This window comes from Neophocaena asiaeorientalis, unplaced genomic scaffold, assembly GCF_003031525.2.
Source record: "Neophocaena asiaeorientalis asiaeorientalis breed wild unplaced genomic scaffold, Neophocaena_asiaeorientalis_V1.1 scaffold258, whole genome shotgun sequence".
In the NCBI taxonomy this organism is placed as follows: Eukaryota; Metazoa; Chordata; class Mammalia; order Artiodactyla; family Phocoenidae; genus Neophocaena; species Neophocaena asiaeorientalis.
Window position 1 is genome coordinate 3,611,670 of NW_020172591.1, and position 19,859 is coordinate 3,631,528.

At 37.8% G+C, this 19,859-nt stretch overlaps 1 protein-coding gene across 1 annotated transcript in view; it reads left to right on the forward strand.

The window, feature by feature from the left end:
- ADAM23 (ADAM metallopeptidase domain 23) overlaps positions 1-19,859 on the forward strand; it is a 158,470-nt gene that overhangs the window by 120,945 nt on the left and 17,666 nt on the right. Inside the window, exons 17-25 of the mRNA XM_024738353.1 lie at positions 1,582-1,653; positions 2,244-2,333; positions 3,642-3,722; positions 8,644-8,694; positions 9,384-9,447; positions 10,712-10,817; positions 13,506-13,625; positions 15,179-15,347; positions 17,339-17,450. Coding sequence (XP_024594121.1) covers positions 1,582-1,653; positions 2,244-2,333; positions 3,642-3,722; positions 8,644-8,694; positions 9,384-9,447; positions 10,712-10,817; positions 13,506-13,625; positions 15,179-15,347; positions 17,339-17,450 — 865 coding nt within the window. The remainder of the gene's footprint in view (positions 1-1,581; positions 1,654-2,243; positions 2,334-3,641; positions 3,723-8,643; positions 8,695-9,383; positions 9,448-10,711; positions 10,818-13,505; positions 13,626-15,178; positions 15,348-17,338; positions 17,451-19,859) is intronic.

Genomic DNA, 19,859 nt, shown 5'->3' on the forward strand with positions numbered 1-19,859 from the left:
TTTTTTGTGGTACGCGGGCCTCTCACTGTTGTGGCCTCTCCCGTTGCGGAGCACAGGCTCTCGACGCGCAGGCTCAGCGGCCATGGCTCACAGGCCCAGCCGCTCTGCGGCATGTGGGATCTTCCCGGACCGGGGCACGAACCCGTGTCCCCTGCATCGGCAGGCGGACTCTCAACCACTGCGCCACCAGGGAAGCCCTGAAATTCTTTCTTTTTAAACAACATATATAGAAAACATTTTTAAAAGCTGCTATGGATTACAGTGGAATAATTTATATGTATGTGTGAAAGAACTGACTTTCTTCCAAGTGTTGTAGTCAGTGGATGTATGTATGCAGGTTTTATGTGTTATTTTCACATTATCTAAGTGCATCTTTTCTGTGCTCTGGGAACCTTCTCAACTGCCATGTTTGCCATATGGTTTGTGATAGTGACCTGTCTCAGGATGGAAGAAGAGTCCTAAGAATGAAATCGAACAGTGGGTTACATGGGAGTCCTGATACAAAGCACTACTCATGTTCCAGTCTGCCTTCCCCTTTTCCATTTTCTCCTCCCTGTTGATCAAAATATCACAGAGATGAGGACTGTTGATTTTAGTCTTTGGATTTTCCCATGGGGAAGTCCCACCCAAGTATCGTGGAAAACTTCCTTGCTCCTTATAGCAATTTTCCTTTCCTGGAAGTGGAAGGAGGATCAGATCTTTCTTTGGTGGACTCAGGGGAGGGCAGCTGTTCCTTGGGTGTGTGCTGCTGTCTGTCATATATATGGCTCTGAGCATTTGGGTTGGGATGTCCTTTTCTAATCTTCACCTGAGTATAGTAGATATACACAGAAAAATCTTGCCCCAGGTGATGGGAAATAGGAGTGTTTCTTATAAATAATCAGCTGCCTCAACAACTGGTCTGTAATAGTTTATTTGGCAAGCAAGTTCATAGCACCAGTAGGGTGGATTATTCTAGAAATTTGACTCTACCATTGCTCCCGGAATGATTGAGAAATTTCTATACATCTGTGCATATGTCTGCACATTTTCTTAATATGATTCAGACGGTGCAGATTTCTTTTCACTGAGAATGATGGGCATGGATTTCCAGCAAAAGTTTTTTCCCCTAAGTTTATTTGCATTTAGTTGATGGCATATATCAGATTTAGCTGTGAATGAAGCATTTTTATCTTCTTGACAGTTTTTATATCTTCTCAGCTGCCTGGTTATAAGTCAACAAATTAGGTATCTGTGAGTCTTATAGCGTGTATTAGCTCCATTAGCAAATACGAAAGTGATCTATTCCTCTTGACAGCTTATTTCTCTGAAAAGTAACTCTAATGGTAGAGGTCATCTCTGGAGCCCACTACCGGAGAATCCTCCAAGAGATAATACCCCATTTAAAATATGTTTTTTAGAAGTGTTATTAATAAATTAAGTGATTCTCACACAGACACATTTGTAAGATGCCATAACAACAGATCACAGAAGAATACCACGTGATAGCTGATTATAAGGCCATGTGTGTAGCCTGATTGGAGTGTTGATTTTCTGTGATGAATTAAAATGGTTTCCCTTTATCTTTCTAATCTCTTTCAGCTATTTGAGCCCACAGAATGTGGAAATGGATATGTGGAAGCTGGGGAGGAGTGTGATTGTGGAATCCATGTGGTAGGTATAAGAGATCTTTTCTACCTTCAGCACATCCACCCAGAGTGCAGAAGAATAGCGTTAGTGGGAAGTCTGCCCCATCAGTCATTGTGGTCTTAGTGCCTTTATTCTGAGCTCTCTCATCAATGCTTAATCCTAGCTCAGACACGTTAGAATTAATCGTTGGCTCTGTCTGAAGAAACCTAATGGATTCCTCTAATCAAATTCGTATCTCTTAAAAATTCATAGCTCATATTCATCTCAGACAAGTTTTACTAACTCATGAAAATTCTTTCTGTGTTGTATATTAGTTTTGTCTTTGTAAAACTAGATTATTAAGAATACAACAGAGCTAACCTAGGGTTGGGTGCCTGCTAAAAAATAAGCTTACTTTTTGGTAGAGAAGCCCCTTCTTAGAAGATCGTACTTTGCTGAGAAGTATAGCTGGAAGGAATCTATCATTGCTTAAAGTGGTTCATTCTTTCCTAAAAGATTTGCTTACTATTATATACATCTCCTCACATGGATTAGGCATAAGTTACATGTGGAGAGCATGTTGAATGACCAGTGGGTAGGTTTCCTCACTTACTCACGTGAAGTGTTTTCTCTAGGAATGCTATGGATTGTGCTGTAAGAAATGCTCTCTCTCCAATGGGGCCCACTGCAGCGACGGGCCCTGCTGTAATAATACCTCATGTCTTGTGAGTTCTCTGACAGTTTCATCTTTCTTATCGTTGACATATTAGCCAAATATCTCAATGTGTACATTGAGTATTTGTACAACTTGTCACAGACTTGTTGATCGACACTGTACATATTAGCCTGGCGATTTTGCAGAATCAATAAATCTATCCAAATTCTGTGGGTTACAATGATTATCTTTACTATGATTCACTACCAACCATTCTATTCTCTGGTACCTCCCTAAGAAAATATATCTATAATCCTTCCAAAATAAACATTGAGAATTGCTCTACTATCATGAGTGAAAACCAAATTAAATAGTTGAATAGAAGAGGGACAATTCTTGTGGTCTTTTTCTAATAAGCCCTACTTATAACCTTTTTCTTTAAAACACATCCTAATTTATTTTAGACCCTGAGCAGAAAACCTAGTGCTCATGTTTTTACATTTGATATTTTAAATCACTTATAAAGGCAAGAAAGCTAGATAAGGAGATAATATATGTATGTATGTATGTATGTTTATATGTGTATATGCACAACTTGTGTATGTGTGGACACACAGTTACTTCCATCTTTAGAGACCTCTGGTTAATTTTTTAAAAAAACGTTTTTAAAATTTTCCTTTTTCTCATCTATAAAATCTCTAATATCCTTTAAAACCATAAAAGTATATGATTTAATTTTATCCAACACCAAAGGGATTATGCATGTGGTAATCTAGGCGATTCTAGCTTAGTTTGTACTTGCTTATGTCCCCAACCAGATTATAATTGCTTGAAGATGATGGACTCTTTCCTTCATCTTTTACCCACCCACCACCCAGAGAAACAAAATGCCTTGTATTCAGTAGGCATTCACTGGCATCACTGAAGGAAATTCATATGAATTAATTGAAATCTGCCTGTGTATATTTAGCTAAAGCAAGACTAATATCCAAGCTAGTTGGTAAATCAGCACAGGTTGGGTGTGCGTATCAGTCTTCAGAGAGATCCTAAATATTTATGTTTTAGTGTTCTGTTCTTTTGTCTTAAGCCACACCAGTGTTTCTTCTTTGCATAATTGTCATCGCAATGTTTCCCAAAAATAATACTCTGAGATAGTGGATTTTGAAATCTGAACATGTAATGCCTTGGTTAATGATTCATGTTTACTACACAGAGTAGTATTTGGGTATTATCTTTATCCTGGAACTATCCTGCTGATTCATAAAAAGAGTTTGGCGGTGGTTATGAAAGGATGTCATGATTGTTGGTGAATATAAGAATGTTAACTCTTTGAAATATTAATTAATACTGGTTCCTAATATTGAGTTTTGATTTGCAGTTTCAGCCGCGAGGATATGAATGTCGGGATGCTGTGAATGGGTGTGATATTACCGAATACTGCACTGGAGACTCTGGCCAGGTATGGCAAACTGAGTTTTAGGTAATGCATCTTACTTGCAAATACATATTGTAAAGCTTTCAGTTTGGATTACGTGTGTGAATATGATTTGGTTCTTTTGTTTTTGTTTTGTTTTGCTCTGTTTTCTAGTAATTTCTAGCTCCTCCCATGCCTTTATTTTAGGAACGTTTATTGTGGTTTTTTGGACCTAAAAAATCTCTTTTCTTCCAAATTTCCCCTTCGTAATTAGTTCCCTTTATATTGCTTATATCCAACGAATTGATTTTTCTTTCCTGGTCCCCACATCTAAAACAGTACCCTGACACTGATAAAGCTATTTTCAAGCATTTTTAAGCCACAAAACCCTTTCTTTTTTTTCTTACATCTTTATTGGAGTATAATTGCTTTACAGTGGTGTGTTAGTTTCTGCTGTATAACAAAGTGAATCAGCTGTACGTGTACATATATCCCCATATCCCCTCCCTCTTGCATCTCCCTCCCACCCTCCCTATCCCACCCCTCTAGGTGGTCACAAAGCACCGAGCGGATCTCCCTGTGCTATGCGGCTGCTTCCCACTAGCTATCTGTTTTACATTTGGTAGTGTATATATGTCCATGCCACTCTCTCACTTCGTCCCAGCTTACCAACAAAATTTTGGATGGAAGCCCAATGTAGAAATCTGGGAAGAGTAGAACTGCTGTGGTTGAAATGGGATTGGGAGCAGAAGACTCCCTTCCTGAGCTCTGTCACCGTCTCGCTCCAGTTTTGAAGCCCTGGCTTCATGGCCCACACACTTTGGCATGATCTTCTTCACATTAAAATTATCACGTTATCATTAAGGTTGCCTTCCGGCATTCCTTCTTTAATTTTTAAACATTTATCTCGTGTTGTTTTATGTCTTTATTTGTCATTCAAATGATCATTTGTGGAGCCCCTGCTCTGTGACAAGCACTGCTGTGAATGCTGGGATATGGGAGGAATTGAAATAGAAAAGTCCTTGCTCTTATGGGGCTTGCATTCTGCTGGATGGAGAAAGGCAAATAAATGCAAAAAACCCCAGTGAGTACAGAAGCATGGCTTCTTCAAGAGGTGGAATGAAAGCAGGGATAGCTGGGGAATAGTGGAAACAAGTCAGAGAGGAAGTCGGGAATCAGGCAGGGAGGGGCTTGGTAAGAATTTTTGACTTCATTCTACCTTCATTTCTTTCTAACGTTATTTCAAGAGCATTTACCCATGCTGTGACACAGTTTTTATAGATATCCTCTTTACATTTGCATGAAAGTCTGCCATGTGGATTTACCAGTAACTTCTACATCCGGTGGTGGTAGATATTTAGATTGTTGGCAGTATTTCATTATTATGATTAATACGGTCGTGAATCTCTATGCATTTTTAAGAGTGTTTCTTGTTTGGAGTTAGCACCTTAGGACAAATTCTCAGGAGTGGAATTACCTATTGCCAGGTAGGGCTTCTGATAGAGTACAGTTAGAAGCCAAAATATCATTTTTGCTATTGCAAATAGCCAAGTTGAAAGCCATAGCTTAGTGTGAGGGCTAAATGGGCCTCTTTATAGATCCCAGACTCAGGCTATAGCAACATGTTATTGACAAAATTGGGCCTGGAATGACCTGTCGGTGCAGAGCCAGCCCTTGCCTTGTATGCCATGGAGGAGCAATAGAGAGAGAATGATTTATGTGAGTAGGCAGGAGAAGGATGGCAGGACCGGGCCAGAAGGCCAAGTTACTCTTCTCAAGTTTATCAAATCAGCCAGCCAACTAACCCAACCGTTCACTCTACCTGCCTGGAGAATCGAGTACAGGAGCAGAGAGTAACTGGAGTTACACTGAGTTCCCCTCCCTGGAAGGAAACGTGAGGAGGGGAAAACAAAGGTTCCTAATTAACCTTTTTGAAGGTTTCGATATGTATCATCTGAGGCTCGATTCAAGTGGATATGGTACAAAGGAATGGTACAGTGAACTCTATCCAGGCTGTTATTCTTCTGTGATTTTTATGCATATCTGTTTTTATATATAAATATGTAAATAGGTTTCTCTGCAATTTTTAAATAATATAGTGGCAGAATGTAAGAATTGTGGATTCAGTGTTTTATGACAAGTGTACTGACATTCTTGATATACCGTTTCGCTGAGTTATATTTTTAGTTTTGTAGAATAATGCTATTTTTATACCCATCATATATGGTTTTGGTTCTGTGTGTTCAGTTCTTTTAAAAGTATAGTTTTTTCATTTCAACCTTTAACTCTTGAATTGCCATAGACTTTACAATAAAGATATTTTTTTAAAGATGTGGGGAATGTGTTTTGTTAGTACTATGAAATATGTCATCAAAATGGGAGTATAGCACAATTCAAAATAAGTACATTTAAAGGCTATCGCACTGTGAAAGCCGGCCTCAACTGGACCTTCCTGCACAGCATAAAACTGGGGGCTCAAATGGCATTTAGAGACCGAATCCAGAGCTCTGCTCACAGGCAGAATAAAGTACACAGATTTATGGTCCCTCTGCTTTAAATATCTCCAGACAACGAGAGACATCTGTAATTTCCTTTGTTGAACATTTCAGTGATAGGCAAGTGACTTTTATTAGCCTAAACGAAGAATAGATTGATTAGAAATCTTCTTCCATGCAGCTGTGACAGTTTATAACAAGAGCTTTTTTTCTCTAATTATTGACTCCTACTAGTTTTTTCCTCTTGAAACATCGCAAAAGTCAAATATGAAAATTGTTTAGCCCCTGATGTACCTATTCTAGTAGCAACATTTCTTTTGCATTTTTGTCCGGCATGGTTGTTTTCATCTTGGAGTAAGTGAATAATTAATGTTAGTTGATTAATAAGAAAATGATGGTGTTTTGAGTGGCTTTGGATGAAAGAGGCCCAGGGATCTCTGTTTCTGGGCAGTTGGTCCAGTAAACCAGCTTCTCATGCTGATAATTACATCTTCTGAAGAGTTACCATTAGGTTGAATGAAAGCTTGTGTGAGAGTCAGTTGTTCTTTAGAAAGATGTAGAACCAAAGCATTTAATCTCGATGTGTTCCTTCCTAAGTTACTGCTTCTTCGCACTTCTAAATTAGTTCTGTTACCTTTCTGTAGTGACCATGACAAACACCTTGGTGTTGCAGAATAGAAGAACTTAATCGTATCTGTGTGGGTCATTTATTTATTTTCTCAGTCAGCCAATAGTCATTGAGCACCGTCTCAATTATAATTGAGCCAGTTTTGTTCTAGGTGCTGGGGAGGCAGCAGGGACAGAAAATCCCTGCCTGCATGGTGCTCGCATTAGGATGCAGACAAAAGACAAGCAAATACGTAAAATACACGGATCCTCAGTTGGTGATACATGTTATGGAGAAGAAAAAAAATAGGGAATGGGGAACAGAGGATGCCAGCATGGGAAAGGAGGTTACAGTTTTGAAGAGCATGGTTAGAGAAGGCTTCTCTGAGCTGCTGATAGTTGAGCAACGTCCTACAAAAGGTGAGAGAGCAAGCCCGGCAGAAATCTGGGGGAAAGATTGGAGGAAGAGCAAGGACAAAGGCCGTGGGGTGGCAGCATGGCTGGTACATTCACGTCGAGTCAGGTATTTATGGCAGAGAGTAGGAATGAGGTCAGAGAGATGAAGGTGAGGATGGGGCCGGCACAGGAGCAGATCATGATGAACTTGGAAGGCCAGTGAGTAGATGGGGAAGCCATCAACAGAGGAGCAACATGAGGTGGTTTAGGTTTTTCAAGGGACACTCTGGTGGCTCTATAGCCTATAAGGAGAGTAGAGTGGAAGCAGGGGAATCAGTTGGAGGCTGTTGCATCATCAGAGAGATGAGAGATGGTGGTGAGAGATGGTGGTGGTGTGGACCCGGCATTAGCGGTGGAAATGGAAAAAAGTCAGATTGCAATTATATTTTAAAGGTAGAAGCTACCAAGATTTGTTCATGGAATAGAAGGAGAGTGTGAGAAAAAGACAGGAACATAGGATGACTCCATGGTTTTGGCCTTGAACAGTTGGAAGAGTGGGACTGTCATTTACTGAGAAGGTGAAAACTAAGGGAGGACCTCAGTGGGTATTGCTATGTTTCTTATTCACTTGCCACACCCATGTATTTTTTTTTCCCTTTTTGTATTTGTTTTGAATGCTGTAGCAGAGCCTTGACTTAATTTTTTTAGCTCTCTTAAATGTGGTAAATGAGACACACAGAAAGTAAAAATTTTAATTTACTCAGGGTAATGTTGGGGGAAAATGAAATTTTCCTTATTTTTCCTTATAAAAAATGATTTGATAAATAGACCTGGAAAAAGAAAGAACTGTCACATCATGATTGCTCTAGTAACAAATCTGTAGTTCAACAGGTCAGAAATGTAATGGAGATACAGCACTTATATTGAGTTGAAGGGCAGTGTATTTCTTCTTTCTCAGTAATGTGGCCTTGAGGTGAGCGTCATGGGTGTCACATGCAAATTGGACATTTTCACAGGGCTGAGCGAAGTCTTGTAAATTAGTTCCTGAACGTGTCCACTCCTGCATAACAGGCTGATTTGTTCCCTTCATTATCCATTTTAATCCCTTCTACTTTTAACTCCACAGGCAAGTGAACGTAAATTATTATTTTAGCCCATCTCATGGAAAACGGAGAAACATAAAAAGCACCCACTGTATGGACCTAATTGATTGATTCATTTTTACCAATAATTGCAGAATAAATTTGGATGACCTACTCAAAGAGTTACTCATGTTTTCCTAATTATAGAGTCACCATGCTTGCATTTTTAAAATACTTATCATAACTTTTACTGATATGAATGATCTGTAGCACACAATTCACAATAATAAAACCATGCTTACTTTTTTTTGCATTTTAATATATTGTACACATAATCTGAATATACTTCACATGCTGAGTGTTAACTAAAAAGGTTATATTTTTCAGTGCCCACCAAATCTTCATAAGCAAGATGGATATGCATGCAATCAAAATCAGGTATGCTGGGCTGTAGGTTTTAAATGGGATTTTATAAAAAGATTAGATTTCAAGGTGGTTTTTTTTTGATAAATGTAATTTTGATAGGGAATTGCAATTCAAACAACAGTAAATTATTGCAGTGGTCTTCTAATTCAGAGTTGCTTTATGTCGTATAAAATACAAACATGTTATATTTATCTCTGGGTACAAACTGTCCAGATTGAGGGTGAGGAAAAAAATGTAATGGCTGAAGAATTAGAAGCCTAATTTATTGAGTTGTGACTATCTTTTAATCATTTCAGCCTGTCTCTGATGGAAAAATATGGTAATCTGTTGTAATGTGGGTTTTTTTTTTCCTGAAGCTATGTTATATCCTAACCATTCACATGCAAAAAAAGCTAAAAATCATATTGGTATCACCCAAAGAAATGTCTCAATTTTTTTCTCATAAAATTAAAAAATTTAGACAGTTAGTTGGATTTGAAGAGCTGTACTATGAGGTATGTTTTGTGTTTTAAATTTTAACTGTCATTCTTATGCTTCTCTTAAGGTGTTTATGGTTTTTATTTTCACTGTGAAAGTATTAGGGTACCGAATGAAAAAGAAAACAAGTTTGTCTGAAACAATGAAAAGGAGACCTTGCAGTGAGAGTTTTGGGGAAAATGGAACTGGCTGCATGTGCCTCATAACATATGTTCTGTCCTCAGGGCCGCTGCTACAACGGGGAGTGCAAGACACGGGATAACCAGTGTCAGTACATCTGGGGAACAAGTAGGTCATGTTTCCTGCTTGCTGGTCACACACAGGTTTCTCTTAATATTCTTCACTGCCAGTCTTGCTGAAAGAGATATACAGCTTGGGGTGATTAAAAAACAAACAAACAAACAACTAGAAAAGGCTGAAGAGAATGGTGAATCTTAGTCACAAAACCACAGCAAACAACTGCTAATGTTGGGGACTTGTCACCTGAACCAAAAAGTGCCAATCAGTGATTGTGGCTGTGACAGAAGGGATGCTACACCCACCTGCAAAGACTGGGTTGAGTGCAGTGGTCATGCTTATTATCCAGCCACTGGCTGATTTTCTTTGTACCTTGGATTTAACATTCACCCCCTCAAGTTAGCTTTCTGTTCTTTTACCCTAGGATAGAACCAGACTTTTGTTGTTGTTTTTTTAAATTCTATAATTGATTATCTCAGTTTGAAGTGAAGAAACACAAGTACTTTTTGAGATGCAGACAGATAGAGATTCGGGTACATGGTCGCACTTCTCAGTACATTCCCTACATGTCAGTACACATATTCTCTTCCTGACATTTGTAGTGCCTCGCCAGTGAACTTCAGTTCATGAGGGCCAGGCCGGAAGAGAGAGAAATGGCTCTGCCTTGCTGGCAGAGGCTGGGTCACCCACCAGGAAAAGAAAGCACGCAAAAGGAGACTAGGACCCATGCACAAGTGATTTCAGTGTTTGGCAAATGTCATTTAACTGAAAGATTTACTTTCAGTGCTTCAGTTTTGACAAGGGAAAGATAATAGAGGCATTTTTGTCTTTTAAAAAGGTTTAAATATCAAAATCCATGTGCCAATGTAAAATCTCAATGAGCTCAGACTTTATAATGCCTACTGATATTAATAGAAAGCAGGATTAGGAATGATATTAGTTTTCTCTGTGTCACTTCACTACTTCCTGCTGATGATTAATCCTACCTCCCACCCTCAAGCCCACCACCAAGAATTGGGAATAAATTTGTCTCCCAAATTAAAAAGAATGGTGTGTTGGAGCTGTCCTTAGCTTATAAGAGCCATTGGTTAAATTTTCAGGAATTTTAGAAGCCAGTTGACATCATAGTCTTAGTTTGAAATTAGCCATGTATTACACTGGAAATTTACACTATGGAAATTGGCAAGTGCTACAAATTAGGAATTTTTTTCCTTTTTCTGAAACATCAGTCTTTAAAATATTTACTGGCACCCTCCCAGTTATGGATAGCAAAGAGAACTAAAATTAATTCTCTTTTCTTGCTCATCTCCAAAAGAGGCTTCGGGGTCTGACAAATTCTGTTATGAAAAGCTGAATACAGAAGGCACAGAGAAAGGCAACTGCGGGAAGGATGGAGACCGATGGATCCAGTGCAGTAAACAGTGAGTGGTCAGCTCTGGGAGTGTAGTGAGTGGACTTGGAAACCCTGGTCCAAATGTAAAATGAGCACAAAATAAATGTTACTGATTTTTTAATAAATATTGGACTACTTAAAATTTTAAAGTATGGATTTTAAAAATACGTTAGTATAGCTAGAGGCAAATGGCTATGAACTAAACTATTTCTGTGGTACAGACTCACACCACTTCTGTAAAATTCAGAAAAGTTCTTGCATGCTGTATTTTACTTGAAGCTTGTTTTGAAGAGATACTTTGCCAAGGCATTTTAAGTTAATAGTGGGTTTTAATGCTCTACTTTTGCTAGCAGAAAAGGCCTATGAATGTACTAGTATACATGGAATTCTACAAGCAAAAGATATAGCCTGTATATATAATTTGAGGGACCATTTAAAGTGAAGTAATATATATACTTAATTATTTCTCGAATGTAACACCATTTGATTTAATTAAACATCTAATGTCTGTATTAGAGTTTTGTTTTCCCTTCTAAAAAGTAGCTAGTCAGTGCATATTGGAGGCATCTTTACTCAGGAAGTGAGATACTTTCAGAGCACGTTGGTAGTATTTTCCCTTGATTTGGTGAGGAAAGTTAAACTTGTGATTTAATAGTTTATTAAGGTTAACTCAATGACTTGGATCTATGGGACCACTAAGTGATACACCAAAGCTCCTCCGTTCTCCTTCCATAACAGTGAGGATTCTTCTCCCATTTTGAAGCAGAGCGAGGATTTAAGGGAAGTTTTATTTCTCTAGTTAATGGTCTCTAACGTACTTTAGGAAACTTTGCCATTCTATGTAGTCTTTGATGGTAGATGAGGCCTACCTTTAAATTTAAAGTTAAACCAAAATAACAGAACAGAACTTCCCATCTGATGTCTCATGAGTGAGTTATAGATGTTCTGATCTGTTCAGTCCTCGAGGTGCCAGGGAGGAAATGGGGACTAAAATAGTCAAAATCCATGGGGTTGGACACCTCTGGATTTGATTAGCTTCATTCATTAAATCAATGTCATAGACAAATCTGATCATTTCTCTGTGCCTCTGTGAATTCAAAAAGTTGGGAGGCATTGTATCAGATCATTGTAGAAGATAACTTTTGAATACTTGGCAGTAGAATAGCCAACCACCAATGAGTTAAAGAAAATAAATGCATGTTTTCTTAAACTTTAAAAAACTGGGAAATATAACATAGAAAAGTGATTAATATACAAATATACATTTTGCCAAATAAATGTGAAGTGAACTCTCATGTAACCCCTATGTGGATCAATAAGTAGAACATTCCAGAAATGTATCCTTCCTCCTCACAGTGCCTATGTCTCTCTGCTGGAGGTATTGTCATCCTGACTTTTCGGGCAATTGCTTTCTTTCTTTTCTTTAGAGATTTACTGCCCAAGTTTTCAGCCCTAAACAGTATATTTTGCCTAAAGTTTCAGTAACTTTATATAAAAGGAATCATATCTCAGGTATTATTTTGTATTTTGCTTAAGTTCATTATTTTAAGAGTTTTCCATGGTATGTGTAGCTATTGGTTCATATTTATTGTTCATTTGTTTCATTTTCATTCATATTTATATACCTTGATTTGTTTCTCCATTCTATGTTGATAGACATTTAGATTGTTTCCATGTTTTGGCTATTAGGAACCATGCTGCTGTGAACATTCCGATACATGTAACTTAGCACACATTTGCACATACTTTTCTAAGGCCTTTCCTGGAAGAAAAAATGCTAAGTCATAGGGGATGTATATTTTCAGTGCTACCAGATGATGTGACACTCTTTTCTAAAATGGTTGTACTAGTAAACCCTACCATCGAGAATTTGTATATGAGAATTTTGTTGTACTTCATTCTCACCAATACTTGGTATTATCAGACATTTTACTTTTATGTATTCTGCTGGGCGTGAACTGCTTTATTATTGTGGTTTTAATTTGTATTTTGCTGATTACAAATGGAAGTTAGTACATTTCCATGCATTTCTTGGACATGGATGTCCTTTTTTGTGATGTGCCACTTTAATTCTTTGCACATTTTTTAAGGAGTTCATTGTTTACTTCGCTGGAGGTAGGTGCCCTCATGGTGGGTGAGTCGTTTAACAATGTCGCCTAGGACCCAGATGATTTCTGCCCCTCTTCTTTGTAATGCTTAGCATGTTCAATTTGTGTCTTTACATTTGTGAATTCACGATTGCAAGGCAAATGCAAAGGCTCCACACTCAAAGGCAGGAAGCAGAGGTAGGAGCAAAAGGTCTTCTCCCTGTCAGGCTCTAACCTTTCATCCAGAGCACAGAATTCTCCCCAGCAATCCCTAGCTGCCTTTTCCTCACATCTCAACACCTAGGGGCCGCTCTTACCTCCAGGAGGTGGGAAGGAGGGATGGCTAGGAAAGTGGGTGTAGCAAATGGGGGTGCCATGATGAACTCAGACACCAGTCATGAGCCATCTTTCAGGGCTGGGCCCTTTGCTACCCCAAAGAAACTGTGATCCTGTTAGCAAGGAAGGAGGGAGTCTTCGCCAACCAACAATATCTGAACAAATGCTTTTATTTAGAAGAAAAGGGAATATTTCCCATTTAAAAATATTTATAGACTGAATAGTTTTGATTTTTTCAGTTTGATTCCTCCTGTCTTGTTCTTCTTTTTTTTTTAAAAAAAAAATATGTTCAGCGATGTGTTCTGTGGATTTTTACTCTGTACCAATCTTACTCGAGCTCCACGTATTGGTCAACTTCAGGGTGAGATCATCCCAACTTCCTTCTACCACCAAGGCCGGGTGATTGACTGCAGGTAACACATTAAATGTTGGAAAACCTAATGAATCGCGAGAATTACAAATTTAGAAAAATCAAGGGAAATGGTAACTTAGATTTTATTATCACTGTGCATGTTGAAAGTCATTTAAAAAACAAAGTTATATACTGATTTGCAAATTATATTTGCTTAAAAATTATACCAGTTATTAGTAGGGAGACATTCCTTGTAATTATAATCTTAAAAGTAGAATTTTATGGTATTCATGTTGACACATGATTGAAGTTTTGAGCATTGAAATATGTCACTCTCTGAACACTGTGTGTTTTATTTTTTGTGACAAAAAATAAAGAATTTAAGCTATACTCTATGTAGCATGTGTCTGGTTTAGAAGATGGCTTAATTAATGCCTAATCACATATAGAAAATATACACTAAAATATTATTTATAGCTGTAGTCAGACATTTGATGTTCAGTTATCTGTGAGTACAAGGCACAGAAGATATGAGGCTTATTTCTGAACACTGGGAGTCATATTATATTTTAAATAAATATTGTTCCCGTTAAAGTAGTCGTAATTCTAAGATGCTATGCCCTCATTCAGATGATAAATGTCGTTGCCCAAAAGACTTTTGGGATTTCCCCCTACAGAATTGCCTTCAGGGTCTGCAATGTTTATCCCTAGTATTCCCCAAATAGCAAACCTTCATCTTATATGAGTGAATGAAAGATTTGGAAACATCCCAAAGTAATTTTGAATAGAATTTAGTAAATTGATTGGGTAACCAAATTGGATATTGCTGTCTTGGTCAAATGGTTGCTGATTTTCTGTCTTTTAAATGGCTCTAAAGGCTATTCTAACAGTGTCATAGACAATAAGATTCTTCCTGGAATAAATTTGTAGTCCTCAGATCTAGTTCCTTTGATGCACAGAAGCTTCCTTTGAATGTGTAAATTTTTGCATGTCTTTAGATACAACAACCTTGTTAAATTATATTGTTTTATTCTAAACTAGCATCTTTTAAAAATATTCAGCAAGGTACTTAATTAGTAATTATAACATTGATTATTATTCAAATTCAAGCTGTCCTTCGTTTTGAGATTTTAGAATTATATGTATCAATAGAGAGGAACCGGCTTATTTTTTTCAATCATGAATAGTCCAATCCTCTAAAGTAATAATTTAAAAAATATTTTCATTTGCTATTTATGCTCAACATCTGCCTTTTTGCATCGTGAGACAGCTGAAAGTCTTGAAGAGCTAATGATAAGATTGCTCATCTTGTTCGCATGCACACCTCTCCCCTAGTTTTAATGTTGGTCTTGAAAACAAGGGACGATTTAGAACACACTTTGTGCAGATGACATTTTTTTTGTTCTGATGAACTGCAGTGATAGTGAAAGACGGTTTCTTTTATTTAGGGGAGGTGGGGAGAGGGGGAAAGGAAGAGAAAGGTAGAGAAATGCTAGAAGAAATCCATGTCCTCTGACAGCCTCTTCAGTTTCCTAAAGAGCAAACCTCATTCATGCTGATGTTGTATTTCTAAGTCTGGTGCTAATGGTTGTATGGCTATTCTTCTCTTTTTAGTGGTGCTCATGTGGTTTTAGATGATGATACAGATGTGGGCTATGTAGAAGATGGAACGCCATGTGGCCCATCTATGATGTGTTTAGATCGGAAGTGCCTACAGATTCAGGCCCTGAATATGAGCAGCTGCCCTCTCGATTCCAAGGGTAAAGTCTGTTCCGGCCATGGGGTAAGTAGGCATCAGTGTCCAGCCCAAATCTGAAGTGGGAGGATACCAAACATTGTCTGGCATCCTCCAGCTTCACAGTGGTTGGACTTCCAGTTCAGCCATTCTCCTTCCGTGACTGTTGTTAATATCTATGCACTGACTATGATTATTTCCTTAGTATCCTTATCTGCTAAGAATAACTCCTATATGTGTTGATATGGTTTTATTTTTGTTGTTTCTTTTACCACTGGCTATTTGTAGTCACTGCAGTCTCTAGAGATAGCTTGGCATCCAAGGGGTTGGAAGAAAATTGATGTGGTTCCTAAGGAAACTGTAGACCCCATGTGACTGCTTTGTACCATTCACAATAATTTACACCCTCTCAGTAACTGCCTTCCGGCTACTCAACATGCATACTGAGTATCTATGTGTGCAAGACCACACTAGACTAGAGGTTGGATCACAGCTATAATTCACGTGTTTAAAGTTGTACGGTTATGCTTGGACCATTGGCAGCCAAAGAGAAGATGGACTCTCTACTCACAACTGCATGTAGCTTTAATTCTATGCACAAAGTGTTTGGGCAGATGCTTCCTGGCAAACCGAGGTTTAATACTTAAAAGCACATTTTAATAATTATTTAACTTGGGTTTAGTAAAAGAAAAGTAGTTCAGAATTTAAACAGCCTTCTGAAATGGAAAAAACAGACATGAAGAAACTCAGAGTGATCATCTCAAAGGAAGATGCTGCAATGAAGGTAAAAATAATCCAAAATATAGATAGCTAAACAGGTGATATGTCATAGAACAAGGTAGAAAGACATAAGAAACTTATGCCCAATGACTATGATTTCGTGTTTGGTTGAAATCATAGGCTCACTGAGAGGCAGTACAGCCTAGTGATCAAGAGCATGGATTTTGTGGCTAGAAAGAATCCTGGGTTTGAATCCTGGCTCTGCTTCTTTCTATCCCAGTGACTTTGGGCAAGTCACTCAACCTCTCTCAGCCATCAGGGTGCTAGTGTGAGTATTAAATGAGATGCTATACACAAAGCACTGAGCATAAGTACCCAGCACATAGTAAATGTAGTAAATATTCAATAATTGCTACAGTAAAGTAAAAGCACTGGGCAGACCTCTCAGTTATTCAGTTATTGTTCTGAAAGCATAAAATTTATTGCTTTAAAAAGGCCCATGAGTCTCTACTACCCCTCCCACTTTTTTATCTTGTTAAAAAAAGGGTTAAATTCAGCCTGTTAATCATAATCATGGTGTTATGTCATTTCAGATTAAAAAGCTCTTATTCCAATAAGCCTAAATTCGATTTTATCATCTCTAAATAATCTATCTGCGAATGTATTTCACAGGCAGATGAGGATTTAACCTACTCTGTCTCTAGTTTGTGGATGGTTATTTATTTCATCTAAATTACACATCCGTTCCAGCATGCTGCTTGGTCCCCAGAGGAAGAGAAAGGGACAGAGATGGCTCTAGGATGGTCTTCAGCCTGGCTGACTGAGAGAGGAGTGATACCGCGGGCAGGCAGGGAAGGTGGGAGGGTGTGTGTTTGGCTGGCAGAGTGCCAACTAATGACTTGTGTGTTGAGCGTGGTGAGATAATGCAGTGCATTGGTGATTTAGGCCTCCAGGTATTTAATCTCTGGCAATGCCTTTTAAACCCAGTATCGCTTAATTTCTTGAATTAAGCATATATGTTTCTACATTGTCAGACATTTGTGTACTTAAATAATATCAACACGAGTAATTAACATTTAATTTAAAAACTTCTTCCTTTTATTCTTGATTTTTCTATAATTAACTGAAAAAAACCATCATCCAACTATTGGATCTATACATTGTTTCCCCTTGTCTAGTATTCAAAACCATGGGAAATTTTTTTAAATTCCCAATGGGTTTTAAAGCCTTTGCCTTGTTCCATGTCCCTTTTACATTTATCACCATTATTCCACCAAGTGCAGTGAAAATGGCGCATCTCTGTTCTTTGTTCTTCACAGGTGTGCAGTAATGAAGCCACCTGCATCTGTGATTTCACCTGGGCAGGGACAGACTGCAGTATCCGGGATCCAGTTAGGAGCCTGCACCCCCCGAAGGACGAAGGACCCAAGGGTTTGTGTGATTTCGGTTTCAGTTCCTTGCATACTGAATTCATTGGTACTCTTCCAGTGGCGCCAATATAACAACTTCATAGATTTGACAGGAGACACATAAGAATATCTCTTTTTGCCGTTAAAATGTATGATTCATATCACTACAGAATTAAGGGTTCTTGTAATATAACATTGAAAAAAAATGTTTGTTACCCGTTAGCCTAGAGCTGAGCTTGGGAAGAAGTAAATATACCAATTTCCTTTCTTTCCTTTAAACCTCATTCTTCTTCCATAATCACAAATGTTAATCATTTTATAGTTTGTCTAAGCTATGCCAGTGTTTTTAATAGATAAACTCTTTTTCATTGACATGAGACTCTGGTCATTCCTCACTACTTGAGTCCTTCCAGAAGGAAGTTGTAGTCTTCCATGCTCTGTTTAAGCACACTTTTGATTAGGAAGAAATTGGAATACTTCATAGACCTCTAATACTTCAAAGGGAAAACGTGAAAGATCTGGAACTTTGTTTTAACCAGCCATTAAAAGGAGTTTAGAGTTAGAAGGAGTCTCAGTGGCCATCTAGAACCACCCTCATTTTTTTTTTTTTAATCGTTTGTAGATTTTTTGGTGATGGCCATTCTGACTGGAACCACCCACATTTTGTAGATGGGAACTCTCAGCCCCTGAGGTCAGGTGACATACTATGGTTACTCAGGTAACCAGAGGCAGGGCTGGGACCAGGACCCAAGTGCCCAAACTCAGGCCTATTCTCTTTTTTTACATCGTGTTATAATGTAACCTGTGTCATCATAAATATGATAGTCACTTTCATATTTCAGATTTCATATTTCAGATAGTGAAGTATAGTCACTTTCTCACTATTCTTCCCATTCCCAACCCATTTTATGATTTTCAAAGATCTAGAGAAGTCATCAGTTACAGTAGGCTTACTATAGCCTTGTACCTGAGAAACCAAAAAATTACTAGAACGAATGTTGTACACCAATGGGCATTGTATATCAGGTTCTTCGTTTTCATGGTACTGCTAACAGTAGTTTATAAATAACTATCATGCTTTTTTTTCCTGCAGGTAGGAAAAATACACATAGAAATAGTGTCATTTTGATCTGCTTAGTTTTGGATGAAAGTGCCTTTAACCTCTCTGAGCTTCAGTATTGCCCATATAGGAAACTATGACTTCGAAAGCGTATGAAGTTCCATAGTTCTCAATTCCTGAAGAGATTTAGGCTGATTTGGGTGCATGTGTAATGTTCAGTAGGAGTGGGTGTGTTAAAACACTTCTCATGAGTTTGCTTAATATGCCGTGATATTAAGATTCTCTAAGAATCACAAGCACACCCTCACAGTCTATTTCTGTTCTCCTTCTATTTCTAAAAAGGAACCAATTCCACTTTTACATTTAGTCTTTCGTTACTTTAAAATTAGTACAAAAAATTCTTGGATCCACCTTCAGAACTTAGATTTAGAGAAGATTTAGGCTCTGACAAGAAGGAGAGATTCATTCTTTCCAAATTTTCTCGCCATAGCATGTCTGTGATTCTCTTAAAGATCTAGATGCTGTTTCCTCAAGTGATGTATAAGGATGCCTGAACAGATGAGCAGAGCTAAAGTGGCTTCGACTTTGTCCTTTTTCATTATGTAGGATAGGGGATAATTAATTGTCTGGTTCTCTCTATCCTCCGTTCCTTCACTCACCTGTGCCTAGAAAACTTACTTGGAAGCATAAAGTAAACGACTACATTCTAGAGGAGAGAATATCCATAGCTGCCTTTTGTTTTGTTTTGCTGTCTTCCATTTCATGTGGTGCTAGTTTTCATTATCTTCTAAAGATAACCTTTTTGATCATTCAAGTTTATTGTAGGAAATTTTGAAAATACAGAAAAGATTAAAAAGAGGATAAAAATCATTCTTAATCTGGCAACTCAGAGGTAATCAATGTTAGCATTCTGGTAAGTTTCTTTCCTATTGCATATTTTCTTTTTTTTTTTAATTCTTAATGAAGACAGTGGAATCATTTGAGTAAACCTACCAATTGGCTCTAAAATTTCTAAAATCCTCATGAATCTCTAATAATCTTGATTCATTTGAAAAAAAGCCATTAATTGATATAAACAAAGAGCAGTTATTATTGTAAATTATCAGGTTTCCAGAAAAGTCAAGCAATTTTAGAACAACGAAATAATGGCTCTATCCATAACGGTCGTTTATATCTTTTCAGCCTCTATAGGAAACTCCAGTAATACACTAGGAAAATGGGAAACAACAGAAATAAAAATTTAAACACTTGGCTGTAGATTTTTGATATTCTGGTTAAAAGAAGATGGTAAAAGAGAAACTAGGTACTTTACTTTTTTTTTTAATCCAGATAGCAAATATTTATTGATTCTCTACTATTTAAAAGTCAGCA